General features: G+C 40.2%; 1 protein-coding gene across 2 annotated transcripts in view; it reads right to left on the bottom strand.

Annotated features, from left to right (window-relative positions):
- Positions 1-22,279, bottom strand: part of Dclk1 (doublecortin-like kinase 1) — a gene marked incomplete at its 5' end in the record, with an annotated part of 326,977 nt that overhangs the window by 23,975 nt on the left and 280,723 nt on the right. For both annotated transcript variants that reach the window (XM_005387689.2, XM_005387690.2), the window contains 4 exon segments: positions 9,975-10,055; positions 12,447-12,543; positions 12,918-12,995; positions 14,745-14,878. In XM_005387689.2, the coding sequence (XP_005387746.1) occupies positions 9,975-10,055; positions 12,447-12,543; positions 12,918-12,995; positions 14,745-14,878 (390 nt within the window).

Raw genomic sequence — 22,279 nt, 5'->3', positions numbered from 1 at the left:
ACAGCTCCCCTTAAAATCAGCATGCATACATTTCCCCCATTTCTGACCCATCATGCAGACCCGAAGCCAAGGACACTGGCAGACTTGTGTTCATGCAGGCTGTAAGTAAACTCAGGTTTGTTCCACCTCTACTCGATTGGCCATTCTAAAACCCCAGACACCCTTTCAGGTAGAGTTTTTCCTCAAGTTTGAAATGCTCCTTGTGGCCTTCACATCATCGGTAAATATGACGTATCCCATACTAGAGCTCGTTTTAGCTAAGGCTTCTGCTCTATGCTGGAGCCATCTATGACTGAGGCTGGGAAAATTGCTCTCTTGTACTAAATACTGTTAGAATAAGAAGCAGGAGCATGTGTGCTGCCACTTTCCAGCTCACAATGAAAAGGCTGCATAATCATTACGTACTGCAAACACGTACTAATAAAAAAGATTTTTAAGGGGTGCACAATTTTCAAAGGCAGAGACTATGTTTGCTGACTATAGAATCCTTAGGTCTTAGTGTAGTGCCTTCGCTCATAGTAGATGCTTAATAAATATAAATGGATAAATAGATAGTAACCCAAACTTCCAGCAGGACTTTTAATGTCATTCCTCTTATTTCTTCTCTCCTTCCTGTCTATCGCTGTGAACATCATTTCTTCTTTCTAGCCAAGAAAATAAGTGGGCATCTCCCCAGCATGACTGCTTGCTCGTTTTGTGTGGCTGTCTTCTCCACGTGGAGTTTATTCCTTCTTTCACCATTTGGCCATTCACTGGTTTACTGGACACTAAATGTTTTTAGGGAACCAGGCACTGTGGTAGGTGGCGGGGAAATGATGGTGAGCAAATGTAAAAATGAGCTCTGCGCTTTGAGACCCTGTGGTCCCTTCTTTCTTAAAAACTTGAGTCTGAATACCCTATCCCAAGACAGTTTCCTTCAGTTAAGTGCAATCCAGTCTAATGAGGCTTCTATAAATCCCTAAAACTTTTTCATTAATGAATTTGCACTACTTATATTTTTCGGTATTGAGATTCTATTATCTATCTATGGATCTATCATTTATCTATCATCTATCTATTCATTCTTGTCCTTGTCCTTTTGTGTCATGTCTTCTAAATTTTCTGGATCCCCCTGATATCAAATTCAGAGTCTTCCCACTGAGTTACATTCCAGGCCCCATTTCTTTTCCTAATTTTTATATTTTGAGACAGGATATTGCTAAGTTGCTAAATTGCCCAGGCAAGACTTGAACTTTTGATCCTCCTGCCTCAGCACCCCAGAGTGCTGGGGTTACAGGTATATGCCACCGCATCTAGTAAGTTTTTGAAGGTCTTTAATATAAGCACTTGGTATAGTATCCTGCACACAGTGGATATTCACTTTGCAATCTTCTTGGACTTACGAATTAATGGCCAGAAGAAGGGATAGCTAACGTTTATTTAGACACATTTGAAACCAAATATGGTGGAAGAAAACAATGCAGAATATATATTTTTAAAAATTCTACATTGTGGAAAGAGTCAGAAAGAAAGTGGGCATCACTTAGAGTGGGATGATACTGGGGAGATATTGGAAACAGGGACATACAATGTCCCTACTATGTAGAGGGTGTGTTAAGGATGGAAGGTCATGGAGGAAAGAAATGATCTCTGCCTGCTAGAACCCTGCAGGCTAACTAGCAGTGGGGGGGAGAGAGAGAGAGAGAGAGAGAGAGAGAGAGAGAGAGAGAGAGAGAGAGAGAAGGAGGAGAGAGAGGAGAGAGAGCACACACAGACCACACTGAATAATGAAATAGATCAGGGAGATGAGAAAGAATTGTCACAGGTGGCTTAGCCTCATGGCCCAGCTAGAAACCCTGAGGGAGTCCAGGAGAGAGAGGACTTGTCTCCCACTGTAAGGTCAGAGCAGACTTTATGAGGGATGTGGGGTCTGACTACATCCTTAATGATGCGGAGAATGGGACACACAGGGAGGAGGAAAAGTGGTCTTTTGCTGCATAAGATACGTGAACAGGAAGCCATGGGCTTGTTTGCCAGACAATGGCTCAACCAGATCTTGTCTAGGAAGGAGATCGTGTGGAAGAGTAATGAAGGAGGAGCCAATGGACAGGAAAAGATGAACCACGAGTGAGTACTAAAAAGATACCAGGATTGAAGCCTTAGTCTCAATTAAGAATAAAGCAATGCTTCCCAAGGTCAGTGTACGACCTGTGAAGTGCTGCTTTTCTACTCAGACTCCCTGACAGTGGATATCCAGTTTCTGACTGCACAAGTGCAAGAGAAGTTGGATAACACTCACACAGAATTCGAAGTACATAGTCCAGAGCTTTGAACACAAGGGTGAATTCAATGCTGTACATAAATACTTTTTTAAAAAATGGTGGATGAAAAACAAGCCCTTGGAATTTAAGTCAGACAAACACCCTTGGAGTCTATGGTAGAATTTTTGAAGGTATTTAAACACTTGACAAGGCATGCAACGATGCTGAAGGTCTTGCAAATATTGGCATCACGCCCCTGGCATAGTCTGGGCTCTGCCTGAATGAAAGCGGCCACCTTGAGGCAGAGTTGCCCCACCAGGGCTCACCTCCAACGTTATACACGTGTTTCTCACCCCCTCAGCAGAGCTCCAGGCCACTTTGGGAAAAGCGATTTCTATGAACTTTAATTATAAAACAGTTTTTAAAATGAGATCAGGATGCAGACTGAGAGAAGGTTCTTTTTAGGACAAAAGAAACTTGCGGATATTTGTGTCTCAGGATAAAAAGCTAGTGGGAAAGGGGAGAGGGAAGGCAGGAGAAAGGGACAGAGACAGGGAGGGACGGTTGCAGGGCAGCCTCTGCTCTGCCGAGATAGGAGTTTTACATGGGTCTGTGACTCAATAAGAAACAAGTACAGAATGGGTGGGACCCATTTGGAGATACAGCGAGGCAATTTAACAGAGGAAGACAGCCAGAGGAAGGCGAGGTAAGGCTTAACTGTCAGGGGACCCATGCCAATGACGTACAAATATCATCTCTTTCATCCTTATAGTAGTATCTACCTCACGCATCATTAGTCCCATTGTGAAGATAAACAAACTGAGGCTCACCATAGTGAAATCATTTGCTCCAGTTTGCACAGCTACAGAATGATTCAGGCAGGACTCAGCCAGGTTAAAACTATGTTCTTTCTACCATACCACGTCGGATTCCCTAGTATGCTGTCCAGCTACTGAAGACCTCCAGAAGTGTTAAGTGAGACTACTTAATGAATCATCTCTTCCGTAATGAAAATCATACAGTAGTGAGGGAGAATGAGAATTGAATTAGGGGCTGAAAAAAACAAAGAGTATTTGGATAGGACTTAATGGAGCCTGGGAAGCATTTGGAGGTCAGTAAAAGGGATGCTGAGCATGTCAGAGGAATGTTCCTGTGGGATGTAGTTGGAAACTTGCATGTCAGATGAAGACGAGTGTCCACTTCTCTGGCATGTGCTGACTTGACCTAACAGGGTCGGAGCTCCAGGCCCTGCATGCGGGCGGCAGGGCTGGAAGGCCCGGCTCTCACCGGATGAAAGTAAGTCGCACTTTGCCCCTGGTGTGGTGATGTGACTGGCACACGCTGTGTTGGCAGCCTGGGTGCAGAGAAGGAGAAAGATAGCCGGGTTTCCCGTTTGACTTTCTGAGGGTGATTCACCTCTTGTTGAATAATCCCACCTCCTCCTCACTATCTCCACTGGCATCTTCGCCAGAAATACCTTTACCTGGCCTTCGCCCCCTGCCAGTTCTCGAGCTAAGAGTCTGCTTTCTTACTGCCTCACAGTGGACTTCATTAGCATTTCCCAGCTCTGTTCTGCTCCTAATCTCCCGTCAAGACTCCGAGCAACTCTTTCAGAGGGTGGGGCCTGGATGTTCAGGTGAAGGTTTGTGTTACCCTGGGGTTACTGGTTCACGTCAAGGCAATGAAAGTAATGAAAGAGCTGCACAAGTTGTCAGGGTTGCTTTTGACTTCATACCTTAAAACATTTCAGCATTGTTTCCCCCAGTGAAATAAGGCATCTCAGCTAGAGGATGTAAACACACACACACACACACACACACACACACACACACACACACACCATGGCAACAAGAAGGTCTGCAGCATTTTCTGATAAAAAGTCAAATGCTTTCAGCATAATTGGTTTAAAGGACATAAACAACTCGCTTTGCAGGATCTAATCCTACCTGAGCCATGCGGATTGATACGGCAGATTTAGCTAACTTACTGTCTTGCACCAATAAAATAAATAGGGCCATTAAACATACATTTTTATATATATGTCTTTATCGCCATTACTCTGAATAGACTGTGTGCCAAAAACATGCTATGAATTTTCTAAACGTGACAAACCTGGCAGTATTTTACAAATAGTTACAGTATTATTACCATACGTTCTGGTTTGGGAGTAGTTTCTGAAGTTTGACACAGGCTGGTTGTGGTTTGAGGTTAGTGGTTTTTGATTTAGAAATTCCCATCCACCACTTGGCAGAGCATTGCAACTGACAAGAACAAAATTAGTTTGCAAAATGGAAAATGAACTCTCGCAGCTGTCTGCAGGAGACCTAGCCTCCTGGCCTCCGGCCTCCCTTCTCTAGGGGTTACTGGGGAAGAACGGAGGGGAGGACGTGGGGGCTCGGATGTGAGGTCACTCAGCAGAGTGAATTCTCCTCTTTCCTCAGGGAAACCATCTCAGGAGCCGTGCATTAGAAAACGCTCCCCCCCTCACAGATTTTTGGTTTTGAATCACGGATCTGGTTTCCAGTCTACTCCTTGCCAGATTCTATTATTAAAAATATTTGTAGATTTATGAGAAGCATGGCAGTCTTGAGCAGTTTACTACCAGAATATTCTGATTTAGTTTAAAACAATTGCAAGTTCATCAGTGTGCTCTTTAAGACCCTCCCAGTGTGAGGCCTGGTTCTCACTAACCATCCCCAGCTGCACAGCACCCCAGAACCTCTGACCCTCTTCAGCAGGGCCCTGGACAATCTTAATTTACTTCACATTTTCTTCCCAAGTGTACAATTCACACTGCACTTGGGGAGAAAACGTGAAGTAAATTAAGATCTACCTTGGAGCGAGGAGAGGAAAAGATGCCCAAGTGGAAAGTGAAATTTCATGCCATCATTTATAATTTATGAATAGAGATAAGTGGTTTCATATATTATTACGATGTCATTGGGTTCACTTAATTCCTAACAAATTCCACCAGTACAATGAGATGAATGCATCCTTATTTTTGTTTCAATAGGGCTGATTTTTATTAGTCAGCATGGAATATCCCAGGAGATATCTAGGCTTTTTTTTTGTTCATCTTTTCCTCTTTCTTTTTTTCTTGTGGAATATCTTGGCTTAGTAGTATTTTTTTTTTTTTTTTTTTTTGAATAGGTAGGATAAGTGGGTAAAGTAAAACTTAAAGCCCAGGAAGACATTGAGAATCCTGGAATTGGTTATATAATTAGACTTGTTTAAACTGGTTCTTTTTACTGAAAAAGGTTTCTCAAACTTAGTCTCATATATGAATCACATGGGAGCCTTTAAAAGTCCTGATGCACAGGTGTGTGTACAGGCGATTAAGTCAGAATCCAGCCGGGCCTGGTAAGCACATGCTTGTGATCCCAGCACCCTGGGAGACCAAGGCAGGAGGACTGTAATTTCAAGCCCAGTCTGGACAATATGGAAACATAATGAGACCCTGTCTAAAAACACCCCTAAAAACCAAAAAACCAAAAAACACCTACAAACAACAACAAAAAACCTACGTGCCAGAAATATACTTCAGTGTGAAGGCCCTAGGTTCAACCCTAGAATTAAAAAAAAAAATCCAAAACAACACTCACCAAAAATCAAAACCCTAAAACCAAACAACCAAACAACAAAACCAACAAAATCAGAAGAATCTCTAAGGACGAGACCCAGGGATCAGATCTTATGCTGGAAACTCTACTGAGATTCATGCTGGACTCCTTTGTGCCTCAGTGTCTTCATCAGGACATTTAAGAAGATAATCTAGGGAAAAAGAGGTTCATACAGCTACACTGCCCTAGAGCATCAGGGACACAGAATGGGATACGGTAGGTCAACATTTAAAAAAAAAATGCGATAAAGTAATACATTCGAAATATGACAATGATGATAATTTGGTACTAATTACAAATAAGAAATTTTGTTTGGGCAATGTCTACTCATTGTGTGAATTCATTACCACTACGTTTTCTATCCACAAAACTTCCACTTGGAGGAAATGACTCAACCTTTACCCCAATTCCTAGAATGATGAAGATATTGCCTGTTCCACTCCTTATGTGTCCAACTCCACGGTTCTTTACCAGATGTCCTGTAAGGTAAATCAGTCGAGCCTGCCTTTGTGCCCCTGGCTTGCTGCTACCACCCATGACAGAGCTGGCTTGTGTTCTCTGCAGGGCAAGGACACCCGGGAGCGGATGGAGTCTGTATCCAGAGTGCGTTAAAAATAAATGGGAGCTCAGAAAGAAGCTCCTGGAGTGAGGTTAAAATAAGTGACTTTTCCTGACTCGATTTTTCAATTCTATCGCCTCATGCTCTATTTTCCGATTTGTAAGAGCCCACCGTTTTGATTTCAAGTGCGCCCGGTGGAAAGGTCATAGTATGAGGGATAGAGAAAATTAGAACTAATGAGCACACAGGAAGGGCTTTCTGCCGACTTCCTCAGCGTTCACATAATTATTATTACTTTCCTGCCCCTTAGGGGGCATCCTTGTGTGGCAGTCAGATATAATTTGATTGCCAAACCCAAAATGTCTTATTAAGTGGGTATCCTTTTAAATAACGAATTTATTTATTTGGATGGCTTTATCTTTTGTGTTTTCCACTGGAAGACCTCAACAGATACTAAATGCTGGTTGTGAAAGCTTACTTTGTTATTTGTTGTTTTGAGACAAAGAAAGCAAGTACTGTTTCGATTTAGTGGCTATATAAAAATAATTTGAAAAGGGAAACCCTCAGTTTCCCCACCAAGTTTTTGTTTTTATCTTGAGACAGGATCTTGCTGAATCACTAAATTTCCCAGGTTGGGCTCAAATTTGTGATCCTCTTGCCTCAGACTTCTAGAGTGCTGGGATTATAGGCATGTGCCACCACACCCAGCTATTCTAAGTGTTTAGAAATTTTATTTATTTATTTGAGACAGGGTCTCACTATGTAGCTCAGTCTGGCCTTGAACTCCCTACGTATCCCAGGCTGGCCCCCGAGTGTTCGTACTGCAGGGTTGTGCCATGTGCCCGGCTAGACATTTTGCTAAAACCAGTATAGATTTTTCTCCTCAGAATGTAAAAATACGTTTGAATTCTATAAAGGATATTTTGGTTTTAGTTTTAAGCTTCCTAGATAATTAATTAAATGTTATCTTTGCTTTTAGAAAATAATTTTAGGGAATCGGAGAGAAAAGCTGACATGATAATAGAAATTCAAGTTCCAGAGAAGCCACAGAAACTGCCAGCAATGTATGACCATGTGTAAAAAAGTGTACAAAGTAGAGAGAAGAGGCCGGAAGTTACTGCTCACATGCATATGCCTTAGGTGGGAAAATGAACAATTTTAGTTTTTCAAAGATAACAACCAGAAGCTTTTAAATTTTTTCTCTACCCCAATTAGGTTGGACTATTATTGGTAGAGCTGGCCTCTCACATATAAACACATTTTGTCACATTCACAATATTATCATCTAGCAAATATCTGTGTCTGGCTTGATTTTTTTGTTTTGTTTTGTTTTTTCTTTTTCTTTTTGGCTTTGGTTTTTCTCCGGTACCAGGAACCGAACTCACGACCTTGCGCTTGCCAGGCAGGCGCTTTGCCGCTGAGCTAAATCCCCAGCCCCCCTGTGTCTGGCTTGAACTGACCCTTCCCAGTTCTAGGGTCACACCTCCTTCCCAGACTGCACACCTCCTTCCCAGACTTCTCCTTCTGCACACCTCCTTCCCAGACTTCTCAGAACTGAGCTCTGGTCCACCACAGAACCGTCCCCCAAGAGGCCAGTTGGGCTGCCCTGCTCATTGCCCCTAGCTCTCTGGCTCTCTCACACACTACTGCGAAAGGGCAAGTCTAGTAGGCAGTGAAAATAAGGCCCACTTAGAAATCTGAAATGGTTATTTATCGACTTATGAAGCTTTCCTCTATAGCTCATTATGAGCCTAAGAAGGTCACATTTTGAACTGAGACTTTCCAGTTCATTCTGTATGCTCACCTTGTCTCAGTCTTTCTAAGCCTGACACACAATATGACAATTTGTGGACCAAACGCATTTAGAGGGCCTGTGGGTGGTTTCTGGCTCTGCCCTTCTGCACCTCAAAGGGAAATCACTGAGATCTGGGTGAGTTAGTGTGAATGGCTACTAACTTGTGCTAATAATCCACATCGTATCCTTTTGTTACCTTTGCAGTGGTTCATGTATGAAAAAGGGAGGGCAGAGGTAGTGTTCTGCATAGCTTGGAGTAAGGTCAACTGGCGGCAAATTCTGACTCAGTTGTAAGTTTTGGTACTTTGGGCAAATCATCTCCCACAGCCTTGGTGTCCTGATCTGCAAAATGGATACAATACTCACCCTACCTAATTTGTAAGTCTGTTATGAGGGTTACATAAGAAGCTTCCTCAACTTTCTCACTTCACAGAGAAGGATCCTTTTTGCTTAGCATGCTGGGGTAAACACAAAGGTTGCTGAGGTTCAAAGTGACCACTCCTGGACATGAGTTCTCCTGCCCTCCCCTCCCAGGGACTGAGGTGTTACTATCTTTGCACACCTGTACACCTGTTGGGACACTGTTATATGAAAAGACTTAAAACAAACCTTAGCTGTTGTACATGTCCATATCCCTTTTATATTCTCCTGCCATATAAATAAATATAACCTTGCAGTAGAGCGTGAAGAATCACGTTCAGACATGTAAAGTGCTAGAACCTAAGCCTATGGGCATAAGTGGCAGAACATGAATAAGATCCTAGTCTCTCGTTACTTTACATGCAGTCACCTCACCTGTCGGCTGTGTTTTCAGTCACGCCTGTCCTCCATAATTACTTACTGTGAAAAGAAACCTCCTTACTACTCACCAAGGTGATAATTCAGACTAAGAAAGCCTTTTGTTGCCTTCAATTTATAGCCAGATCATTCAGTGTGGGAAAGAGGCTGGTGAAAAATGAGCTCACAATTTTATGGCTGTCCATTTCTATGTCCGTATCTGTATCCACCATCCTGTCTTATATTTTGGCAGTAAAATCCGGACAACCTATCCACAGAACTTCCTTATCTGCTGACAGGGGTCAGCAACTAGGGTAGAAAGCTATTAGGCTGTGGTGGTCTCTGGAAGTTTAGCACTCCATGGGTATTAACTTTTATTATTATTCATCAAAGCAAATCATATCAATCCGTTGCAGAGAGATATAAGGCTAAAAACATAACTCTGCTCTGGAGAATTCTTTCCTAGCTAAAGAAATATCATTAGGACCTGTATGGAAAGGACAGCCACAGAAGAAGCATCTAGGAGCTTCGGGAAATGCAGAGCCTTGGGCTGCTACAGGAAAATCTGCCTTTTAAGGAGATCTCTGTGAGCACACTCCAGTACTCTGAGGTGGATGCAGACTCTCCAAGGTCATCTGTGCTGTTTGGTTGGAATGACACCAAAGCAGGACTGGCTCAGAGAGTCTTCTTTGTCTGATGATTATTTAGCCCCATTCTAGACCAGAGACTTAAGTTGTACGGTAGGAGTAAGGACCACATGCGCTTGCCTTGTAAGAAGGCTGTCCAATGGGAATCGGATGAAATTCACACATCAGATGCCCTCAAGGAGCAAGTGTAGGATCCTGCAATGGCCTGGCACATTTGCACGGAGGAACAAACCCGAATATCATACTTTATAAAGCAGGTGCTGTTGTCAGGAAATCTACATACCCTTTACAAAGGGAAAGTTAGGAATGTGTACTGGAAGAGAGGCAGTCACTTACATTAACCCAGGGATGCTCAAGGACCTGCACAGCTGAAAATCGCTGATCCACATTGACCAACAGCATCATGGTAATGAGCTCCTGAGAAGGGCAACATGAGACTACATTTATCTGACTTTGAAGGTGACGAGCTGGGTGTCTCTACAAGCAGCCATGCTCTTTTAATTTAGAAAAGCATTTATAAATCTCTAAAGCTTGAGTATATCAACTCCACTTACCTGTGACTACCTGAATAATGCCTTCAAAAAGGAAAGGAATGATGAACCATGGGAATTATAAACATGTAGAGCTTGCAGTTGATAGAAAGATGAACTTAATGTTTAAATAAGTTCCATAAAAAGGTTTTAGTAGAAAAGACTTATACACACCAAAGAATTAGTAGCCCTTTTATGACAATGGTTTTACAATTTAAAGCTAGCTTTTTAGAGTAATTTTATATGTCATATTTTTTAAAAAAACTAATTAAATTTTCACTTTGATAGTTGAAAGGAAAAACAGATCTTTTAACTGATTTCCAGATAGCACCTTTATGTTTAAAAGAAAAGCATAAAGAATGATGTAGAATTGTCAACAGGTAGCTGGTTAAATAGGACTTTTGAGGGAGAGGTGCTGGTGATTGAACCCAGGGGTTCTTATATGCTAAGGACATTCTCTACCACTGAGCTACATCCCCAGCCCAATGGAACTATTCTCCAGTAGCTACATAATCCTAAGGAAATGTGCTATAGTTGTTTCAAAACTCTCCAGATTCATTAATACACAGGAAACAGAAGTATGAAGGGGTACGTTATTTGATGGTTTAGAAAGGAATGAAAGTCCTCATGTCCTCAGAGGGACTTGGTCCAGGAAGACACAGCTTAGTTCTTCATAATGAGTTTGTTATACAGTTGTACCCTTTGAATTAAGAGTCCTCTATAAAAAAAGTGGATAGATATGTTTTTTTCCAGTTTCTTTACACACACAGGCTCTGGGTACCACAGGGAGTCTACTTCAGCTTTCTTTATTCATTTTCTAGCTTGGACTAAGATATTAAAGCAACATTTGTGTGTGATGCCCTTTGTCGGGTGTTGTGGGGTTGAAGAGGATGGTCCAATCTGTCAGTGAACATGAGCCCCCAGGTTATAGGGTGAGAGCATTCAGAGTTAGGCAGTTTCCTGCACCGGTGTACAGGCGAAAATGCCTCCCTCTCCTGGCCCACTCAGCTCTATCCTCCCAGCTCCTTTTGCTTTGGACCTTTCCTCTGGAACTTCTCTCAGTTCTCCACATTGTCCTAAGTCCAGATGTGGATTTCTGGCCAGTGGAAGAAAGTGAGAGTCTTGTGGTCAGTATACATCATTGTCTATGCAAAATGATCAGATCTAAAGGTTAGGGTTCTAAATTGAACTTATACTTAAGACAGCAAAAGGAATGTCATATGCTTTGAGTAACAAAAAGGTCATTATTTTCAACAATAAATTTCCAAAAAAACTTAAGGCAGTTTTTTGAGATATGATAAAAGTCAAGTATTACTTGCTCAAAATGCTTGGGACCAGAGTATTTCAGATTTTGGATTGTGTAATATTTGCATATATCTAAAGAAAGACATTGGGAATAAGACCTAAGTCTAAACACAAAATTCAGTTGTTTCATATTCATTTTATAAACACAACCTAAAGCTGATTTTACACAATATTTCTAATGTGCCTGAGCTTTGACTGTGACCTTTGTCATATAAGGTTGAGTGTGGAATTTTCCACTTGTGACAGCATGTTGGTGCTCAAAAAGTTTCAGATTTTGGAGTATACTGGCTTTTCAAATTAAGGATGTTCAATCTGTATAAATTTTAAAGAGTTCAATTAAAAGGATTTCCTTTTCCCCCTAAGGTTAACTAATATCTCAAAGTAATATTTTGGCAATTTAAAGCTAGCTTTTTAGAGTAATCTTCTTAGATGTTGATCTATTATTAGTTTTTCAGTTGTGTTATGATGTACATATAATTTACTCCTTCACCCATTTTTAAGTGGACAGTTCAGTGGTACCCAGTATATTCACCTTGCTGTGCAACCATCCTCACTACCCATCTCAGATGCTGATTCTTTCATATGGCGAGATAAAAGCCCTCTAGCCTCTAAACCCATTATCTTTCAAGACCAAACTTAAAACTTTTGACCCTTCTTCTCTTTGATTTGCTTACTCAATCAGTGGTTATGTACTGGTCATAAGGCACTGATAATAAGGAATGAATGGTCATTTAGGCACTGATAACAAAGAATGAATGAAATAGATAAAAATTCTTCCTTAATAAGTATTTGCTAAGAGGACCATGATCAAATGGATTGATGTCTGTGAAATCTTGGCAAGCCTAGTGCTTACAGCCAAAATGTGTTTACCAATCATGTTTATGACATCATTAGTCTCTTTCTACAGAGTGACTTGTAATCAGTAATTCCTTTGTCACACCCTATATGAAAGAGGAAGGCACTGGAAACCTACCTTTGCAGAATCGGAAACATTGTCCCAGTACGGAGAAGGAAAGTCCACTTGCCCCATCAAGATCTGATCAAAGAGCACCTCCTGGTCATCACCACTTCTGTGTAGATGAACCACAAGTGAAAACAGCACTGAAATGTCAGTTCAGGGCATGACTTGTCATTCCTAAGCATCAGAGCCCTTCCTCTTCCTGTAAATGTGTACAGTGTGTGACTTTAAAGTAACTGAATGTATCAGTACACAACTGTTGGGTCAATTAAGAAAGAATGACTTTTAAAATTACATGAGGAAGATTTATGGAAAGTGTATAAATCAGCATGTGCAACATGGAAAATGTTAACAGGCATTGCAAGTGAAATTCTTACTATTTTTTTTTTTCCTACCGTAGTCTCCTTTATGTCAGAATAGCAAATGGATCATTCAGAAAACAGACAAATGCTTTGTTGGTGCTGAATAAAAGACTGTTGCCCATACCCACGAAATGGAGGGAAACCACACAGCAAGATGTAAGTGATTACACCAGCTGCCCAGATGTCCACCTTGAGGCCATATCTGGAAAAATAAGCGATGTTAGAGTTAGCAAAGTCAGGCCAGGACAAATTATAGGGCACGCTAAAATAGATGACGCTTCTATTATGAATCCAATGTGAAACTGAACAAAAGAAAAACCTAACAACAATCATTAAAACTAACAACAATCACTAGCTGAAACCCAACAGCTAAACAGAGTTCGAGGTAAGAATAAAAAAATAATGATTTTTAAGAAGGCTATCTAAGGCACATGAGTAAAAATCAAAGCAAATGGTGTTTAGGCTCATACCCAAATATCAGTAATGGAAAGGTTTCAGCAAAAAGGTTTATTATAGTCATATCAATTTTAAAATATGGAGGGACACAAGAGTAATTTTAGAAATAGTAATTATTTGAAGGACATTTTCTGGTTTATAAGCACTGAGGTATATTATCTTATTTTGTTTTCCCAATTACTTTGTAGGTTGGACAGGGCAAATATGGCTCATTTTATAGAAGAGAGAATTAAGGTTTAGAAGGTCATTTTGCTCAAGATAGTACAGCTGGTCAGTGGCAGACCTGGGCTCTAACCTAGGTCTTTAAGAATCTAAACCCTTTTCCCATCCATCCCACCCCACCCCACTACATAAGCTGTCAGAATCTGTCCCCACAGGAAATGTGGCTATACCAGGCAGCACCATCTGAAGGCAATCCAGCAAGGTACTAATGAAAGATCCCAAATCACTAAATTTGATGAATAAAAAAATTCACCTTCTCTCATATGTCTTCCTAGGGACTTCCCTGGCAGGGTCCCTTTGCATTTGCTCTTTTTGTGCACTGGGTCTATGCTGCAAGCAGAAAAGCTCCTTCTAGATGGTCACAGTGGAGGGTACCACCTGGGTCTCAGGTGAGGGTTAAAAGTGCTCCTGAGAAATTAGGGCCGTCTCCCCTCTCCACCCGCTTCCCCATACCTTCTGTTGAAGTTTAGCATCTCAAAGCCCTGTCTATGGCTCTGGAAAAAATAGGCTTTTTACTGAAAGTTCCTTTGTCTCAGCCTGACCTGAGTTCAAATATTAACTCAGCCACTATCTGGTCCTGAGCTTTCAAGGTACTTAATCCATCAGTTGCAGAGTCTCAGCGTCCCCGTATGCACAATGTGAACAGGACTGTTTATTGGAAGACCAGGAATTAAGCAAATGAGCTTAAGAACTATCATATGGAAGGCCCTTAGTAGGTAATAGGTGCCCCCATTTTCTCCTTTCCCATTCTAGGGTAGATACTTTCATTCATCTGAATCTACACATAGAAGCCAGCAAATTTCCAGTAGCCCTCTGATTCCTAAGAGTGCTTATATTCCTCATGAAACTGATGGATCTCCAAGAGGATCAGAAGGGAACCCAAACTAGAGAGGGCAGCTGAGAGACATAACCACCACCAGAAGCTGTAAACACTGCACATAGCAGTCTGTTTCTTCCATCTTCCAAGATGAATTAATCACCATGGCTGTACGTCTCTCTGCTGGTCTGAACATATATTTACTCTAGGTTTAGTAACTGCAGTTCTGCTTTTTACAGGCCAAATGAAAGTCTTCAGCAAGACAATGGTAATCGGCAACTTGGTTGGGAAAGCACTGTAAAAGGTTTTTTTTGTTTTTTTTTTTTTAAAATAAAGTGTGAAAGAAACTTGGTAGCTGAGTCTGTCTGTGTAGAACAGCACAATACTATGTTTATTACTCTTGAAGCAGCCCAGCTCTTTCATAACCAAAGCACTAAACACAGGGAAAGCATTTACCCAGTCTCTGCAATGATTTCTGGAGCCACATAGGTTGGGGTGCCACAGACTGTGTATAGGGGCCCGTCCACAATGGTGGCCAGTCCAAAGTCACCCAGCTTCAGTGATTTGCTGCCATCTTGGTGCTCATATACCTAAAAGGAAAGTGAAAATCACCATCATCTTAAGACCGAGAGTTCAAAAGCTTTCCCTTAAGGAAATGAGGGATACATGTTTAAATTTAAAGCACATAAAGTAAAAATAAATCTAGCAATTATATGAGGATATACTCAAAAAAATTTCTTTAGATATCTACAAAATTGGAAACACGGACAATTAACAAATGGAAATTTGTTAAGTAAATGATGATACCTTTACAATGAGATGTTCTTGACCATTCAAATGGTGATGTGAGATTATATTTATTGAAATAAATTTTCTTTGGCAATTGACCACAGCAGATTACAGATTCTTTTGTATAAAATAACCATTAAAGAAAAAGATATGACCAAAAGTCTGAAGGAGCACAGTATTGGTATCTCTCATGTCGGGTGGTAAGGATTATGGAGATATTTCTCCCTTTTTCTTATTGGTATGTGATGTTTTCTGCAATTAAAATCAATTTACATAATAAAATGAAGCACACAAAGTCTCTATTGCAGCATCCCCAACTTATGAAAATGACTTCTTCCTTCCAACGTGTAAGCAGCCCTTTAGTGAATGAACAAAAAATACCTATGCTCATGCCAAAATACTTCATTTTCAGTGCTCCACATTTCCAACAAGATGTACCTACATTTTTATTAATAATTGAAAGGGATATTAACATTGCATTTCACCTGTGGCAATTTGGAGAGATTAATCACATGCAGAGTCAGCATTCTGTCCAAGTTACCTTATTAAGGCAGTAAAAGTTTCCAGTCTTTCACTCAACAAATCAAAAAAGATGCCTGTCACTCTAGGCAAGTATTTTTACTACTTTAATTCTAGCCCATGATCAAACCAGGGGAGATGCTCTAAACACTACCCCAAACAATTCTGGTGATCTCCAAGGCAGGATCAAAGTTTCTTCATAATTCTTTTCCAGTGCCCTCTGTTGAAATACACAAGCTAAAGAAAAGAAAAGTGCAATAAATTTCTAGTACTTCCATCTAGGGCAATCTTCAGGAGATCTCTTAAAGAAATGGGGAAGTTTTTCCTATACATCAAAGAAAAATTCATCCAGCAAATTCAAGCTGGATGTTCTCCTGTTATCACTCTATGATCATCTGTTACTTGCTGAAGCAGTCTGAACCTCTTGCACAGCAAGAGATATCTCCACACATCAGGAGCGCTGCTACCGTTTACACCCCATGTCTGTTTCCCTCTGAAAAAGCCTATTCATTTTGCATTCTGTTGCAGTACAAAGTGCAGACGTTTGGCCAGCTGAGTTGCAATATCAGCAATGACCATTTGGATCTAACTGTTTTGGCAGAGGCAGACAAACACATTCCCCTCTCTGGAGAGACTGTGTCTTTTCTGTGTAGAAATTATTTTTTACATCTTGTCCACACTCAGACTATGAAGTCTTCTTTCCCAAGGCTCTGCATCATGATCAAGTTTGGGCTGTCCTGGCTTCCAAAGACTGGTGGGGGTCACCTGCACTTGGGGGGTTAGGGCAAAGGCAGCCAGCCACGTGACCAGTTGTTATCTGAGATGGACACTGTTCTCCTACTTAGTGAAGCAACGGTGCAGTCCTGGTCACCATAAAGTGGTTTGGGGTAGGACTTTGAGATCTCAGAGCCTGTGTTCTTAAGCCTAAGAAATGTATAAATTGTAGCCCTAACATGCCAGCCATTCTGGTCATTTAAACAATAAGGAAATATTTGCATGAGAAGAAATATGAGATGCAAACATCTAGTAGATTATCTAGTTTATTTCTCAGAGCAAAATGGTTTACTTCTTTAATTCCATTTTGTTTACTAATAACTTTTCATTGTTTTCGTTCTATTTTGTTTTTTTTGTTGTTGTTGTTGTTTGTTTTTTGAGACAACATCATGTTGTGTGTTTCAGGCTGACCTTGAACTCCTATGAAGCCCAAGCTGGCCTTGAACTTGCGGCCATCTTCCTGCCTGAGCCTCCACCCCCCCACCCCCCACCCCACCGAGTGCTGGGATTACAGACACAGCAGCACTGTGACTGGCGACCAATAACCTTTTTAAAATTCAAAGTAACCCCTTGCTTTGATGTTCTGCTAGGTTCAAACTTTCATGGTTTGTGCTTTGTGAGACTGTGCAGAATCTGGCCTATGCAACCCTATTTATGTGGAAACTTTTTAGTTGTTTTCCAAATATAGTTTCCATATCACCTAACTTTATTAAAAAGCTTTACAAAAGCAGATGTTGGAGGATCCAGTCATTAAATCCCATTATAGTTCTTAATATGACCTGTAAGTCTCTTACACACAGCCAAGGTTTGGCTTTTGAACAACTATAGTTTAATAGGAATTCCATCTAACATATAGCCACATGCTAATCATGTGTAAGATAATGATGTTTAAGGTGAGCAATTTTCAATAATTAAAAAAAGTTCAAGACCCCATGTTTAATGTTCAGTATTACAAAACAAACAAAAGAAAAAAAAAACTAAAAAATCTACCTAAAATAAAGAAAATGAGGATTACCTGAAAGTAATAATACTTTGAAAAAAGTGCAAATGATTTAAATAGAGTACATTACATCTATAGTTTTAATATTTCTTTTTAAATCTCTCTTTAGTCATGTGTGCAACCCTCCCTGTTTGCTTGGCAAATGGTAGAGTAGAATTTTCATGAACATAAAGAGGTTCAAGTGATATTTAGGAGAGACAGAGAGCTTAGAGGCAAAGGCCTATTACTTGTAATTGAAAACATTTCAAGACGCAAGTACCTTAGAAATGCTTCAACAAAATATTTTTGCAGGTGAGTAAATACCCAGGCCTTGAGTTTGGAATTCTGTTTAACATATTGTCAGGCAGGGCAGGAAACAAGGTTACTTTGGGTTTTTCTTCTGTCAACACTTTGAGAGAAGAATGGAGAAGAATATAGTTCAGGGTTTCTTCTCCTCCGGTAGGAGAGACCCTCTCCTAAGGGGCATAATGCGTCCACTTACAACCAGGGCTAACCATTAGTGCCTGCTAACACCCTAGCTACATTCACCCTTATCTACTGCAAAGCCAGTTACAGAGGGACAAGAGTGAGGCCATTTGCAAATGTAATCAAAAGGTCACAGATAGTTCAGTACATCTGTTTCAGGTGTGCGCGCGCGCGCGCGCGCGCACACACACACACACACACACACACACACACAGCCCCCATGTATCCATTATCACAAAACCATCTTAACATTTTCAAAAATGGCAGCTATAAATTCACTTTGAACCAAGTTTTTAGTTAAAAGTTAGAAACCAGAAAGGCTTCTCACAAGTTTCCCTTTAAAATGCTGAATTCTTGGTTACTACCCTTGGAATCCGATCTGACACTGTTCTTCAGCGTTTCTCCCCAGCCTGACCATCTTTCCCAAAGAAGGTTAGCACTCTGCAAGCAGAGACTTGGATGACCTGATCCAGTGTGTGTGGTTCTAAGGTATGAAGAACTTTTGGCTGTAACTGTATGTTAAAGCCTCTACAAAAATGACCCACATGTGAAGTGGGAGTATATTAATTGTCAGTCAAGGAGTGTTCACTACAAGAGATATAATTTAACGTTCATCCCAGGTCCTTTAAATGCTATTGATGTTCCCTCACACCTTAAACACCGAGGGGCTATTAAAGAGACGGGGATCAGTGCAAATTACTCAGTATGTAGTGCTTTCACTGTTTTAACTAAGCAATAAAACTGCGTAATTGTACAACACTAATTGAATGCAACTACACATAATTGTGGGTTGCCATATGTATCCTATTACCATAAAGACTGTCAGTATTTTGTAAGCTACTCTTGTGATCATTGCAGATGGTTACAGTCAGAGAAGTTGTTCTCTAGGGTTTATTATACGGCTATAAAGACATCTCATGATTTGACAGGCTAAATGTGTTAAGTGGCAACAATTATGAAAAAGTTCCAATTAAAAGCTGAAGGTATGTCATAGCAAAAGGAAACAGAATGAAAGGTCAGGAATATAAAGTTTTGGGTACACTGGTGTTTCTTTTTCTTTTCTTTCAAGGGTTTTCTTTTTGTATCTTTCTCATTTATTTGGGGCTTTGCACTAGCTATAAACTGGCTGAACAGTAGATGTTTGGGCATATGCCTGACTTCCCTTGGATGAGAAATTGAGACCATTTGGAAGAGTTATTTGAAAAAATAAAACTTTTAATATACAGTCATAAAGTGCAGCCGGTGGCCGTAAAATATTATAAAAATTCACAGATAACCTGAACCCAGTCAGATGGTTTCTGCGATTCCCATAATCGGGAACTAAAACCTGACAAATATAACAGATGTATTGGACCAAACCAATTCCCTGTGTTGCTACAAATTCAAGGATAGCCTTGTTGAAAAGTTGGATAACGAATCATTAGTAATCACTGAAATAGTTTTCACAGAGGAGGTTAATAGGTACTAAAAATTACTTCACCAAATAGAATTGAAGAAAAGTGGTGTGAAATTGACAAAGGCATGAAAAAAAGGTCAGTTTACTTTTTAACATTTATGACATCCTTTTAAAAAGACTGATTTTCCTCCAACCAGGGAAAATGGTTGTTATGATGCTTTCTAAGATAAATGGATTAAATCTAAATCTTTAATCTTTAAGAAATGAAGTATAACAACATTTAAGCAGGGAGTTATTTTGCAAGATATACTTTATGATCCCATATTTTTGAATTAGACCTCCTGGAAAAAATGAACTCTAATAAAAGCACTTTATATACACATGTGAAATATTTATGATACCAAGAGTTGAGTAAAATAATGAAAACAATAAAAGTTGCATAGAACTCAGAAATGAGTAAGCCACAAGAGTGATAACAATATTAAAGGGAGAAATAAAATCATTTGTACAAGTATTACACTGGAGATACCTGGGAAGATGGAGACATAAACGGAAACTCCAGGAAACCCGATTCTTAACCTCAAATTAAAATAGTCATGAAATATCTAAAAAGGAGTTCCGGGCAGCCGTAGTAAGATACACAAAGCAGACATTCCAGATCCTGCTAGGAATTGTAATCTAGGATTTTGCCAAAACTGTGGGAACTCAATGTCACTGCATATTTTAAAGGTTTAACTATATTTTGTCATACAATTAACATCCAGTAATGTCACTGTATAAAAACATTAGAAAAGACAGATCAGTACAGATCAAAGGGAACTAAACTCTCCCATAATCTTGATACCCAGAAATAACCATTGTTAGCAACATAGGTATGGACTTCCAAGAACTTTCTTTCTCTTTCTTTTCTGCTCTTTTTCTCCCCACTGGATAATAAATCCTGCATCTTTCCCTGAATGAATAACATAAATATATACAATTGTTTTCAGTGGCGCCTGGATATTCCATTATGTGTATGTGCTATAATAATAATAATAATAATAGTCCTAAAACAACTACTACCACCGCTATTTACTGAGCACACAAGATGAGCCAGGCATCATGACAAGGACTTCAAGTGCTTTGGCCCATTTGATCCTTCAACAGTCCTATTCATTCAATTCTCTTACTGACATTTCCTAGAGACGGGGAAAATTAAAGATCAGATACATAACTTCCCCAATAATACACAGCTAATAATTAGCAGAGCCGGAAATGGAACTCAGATGTGTCATGGTCTATGACTATAACCAGAGTGCCCTGTCACACCACCATGTTATTGTTGAACTATTTAGTATTCTAGAAGTTTTAATACATACTGGGATTTTTTTTCCCTCACTAAAAAACCCCTACCAAGATGAACACTTCTACACAAACACACATTACTGTTTATGCACCTGATTTTTTTTTCCCCTTAGGTTACATTTCTAGAACTGAAATTAGTTGGCCATGGGATATACATATTATTTCAGTCATTGACTGCCTATTATCTAAACGACTTTTAATTTTTTATTATTTTTTATTTTTTTGGTTTTTCTCCGGTACCGGGAACCGAACTCACGACCTTGCACTTGCCAAGCAGGCGCTTTTGCCGCTGAGCTAAATCCCCAGCCCCTTCTAAACGACTTTTAAAAGTGAGGTACTGTGGAATGCAAAGGCAAAGGCCCATCCATGGATAGTGACCATCCACCAATGTATGTAAGATAACAGAACCTCACAGATTCTTGAAGAAGGACCTCCGTAAATACTCGGTGCTGAAAATAGCACATTAGTGAATTAAATAATGGGAAAATGTTGTTTGTCCTCTTTTTTTCTTACTTTCACCCGAACTCAAAGAGCAAAAGTGTTTCTCTAAACCTGCACACAAAAAAAGATCATTTTAGTTGGAGATGTAGCTTAGGGGTAGAGCAGTTGCTTAACATGTCCAACTGCCTGGGTTTGATTGCTACAAAAGCAAAACCAGAAACAGTCAGTTTCTGCTTGGACACTTACAATGACTGCTTACTTAAGATCAAGGCCAGTTTATTTTCTTTTTTTTTTTTTTTTGGTTTTTCTCCGGTACCGGGAACCGAACTCACGACCTTGCGCTTGCCAGGCAGGTGCTTTGCCACTGAGCTAAATCAAATCCCCAGCCCCGGGGGCCAGTTTATTTTCAAAGAGGTATAACTTAAAAAACTTTTTCCTTATATTGCTTTAAATCTCTCACCCATTACAAAATCTTTTATTAATGTTGTCTCTTTAGTTTTTTCTTTGCTTGTGGGTTTTTTCAGCAATCTTGATAAGTTGTCAAATTTGTCCCTGAATTTGCAATCTTCCTGCCACAGCACCCCGAGTAGCAGGGACTACAGGTGTGCACCTCCATGCCCAGCTTTGGTTACAGTTTATTGCCCTTAAATACAGCACACAAAAGTTCTCTCACCTTCCACTGGCAGCCTCTTGTATATTTGACAAACGCCACCTGCCCCATGTGATCCCTCCCTTCTCAGGGTGAGCCCTAGGTCTCTGACGTGATGCAGCAGGTTACAACCATACAGCACAGTGCGAAATGAGAAGGCAAAGGACTCCATTGATGGTAACACTCTTTCAGTGGAAGAAGTCTAAGGGCACATTAATATTTTTAGCAGCCCTATCCCACTGAGACTCCCACTGAACTTATGCTCAACTCATTGCCTTTTGACCTACAGTCGGGTCAAGTTTTCCCATTATTCTTTCTGCAATCATCAATAAATCAACGATGCCAAAAATCACTTCATCCATAGGGATTTATGTTTATGTCTTGCTAAATTTCACTTTGCTGATTTTGGAGCCAGGGATAGTTCTGTCATTCGCTGCAATATGGTTTCACCTCAAGTCACACGCAATGATGATTAGGGAGCATTAGCGATAGACTCATGGAGGATCACTGACTTTCTTCCTTTGGGCAGTCCTCAATCCATTAATCAGCACACTCTGGTGACTCAAGTTCATAGTACAGTTTTCCTTCTGTGGCTGGGAGTTCTGGACTATGAA

The sequence above is a fragment of the Chinchilla lanigera genome, unplaced genomic scaffold (genome assembly GCF_000276665.1).
Source record: "Chinchilla lanigera isolate Chin_1 unplaced genomic scaffold, ChiLan1.0 scaffold00030, whole genome shotgun sequence".
Classification (NCBI taxonomy): Eukaryota; Metazoa; Chordata; class Mammalia; order Rodentia; family Chinchillidae; genus Chinchilla; species Chinchilla lanigera.
Note: the sequence above shows the minus strand (reverse complement) of the source record. Positions and strands in the feature narration are given on the sequence as shown.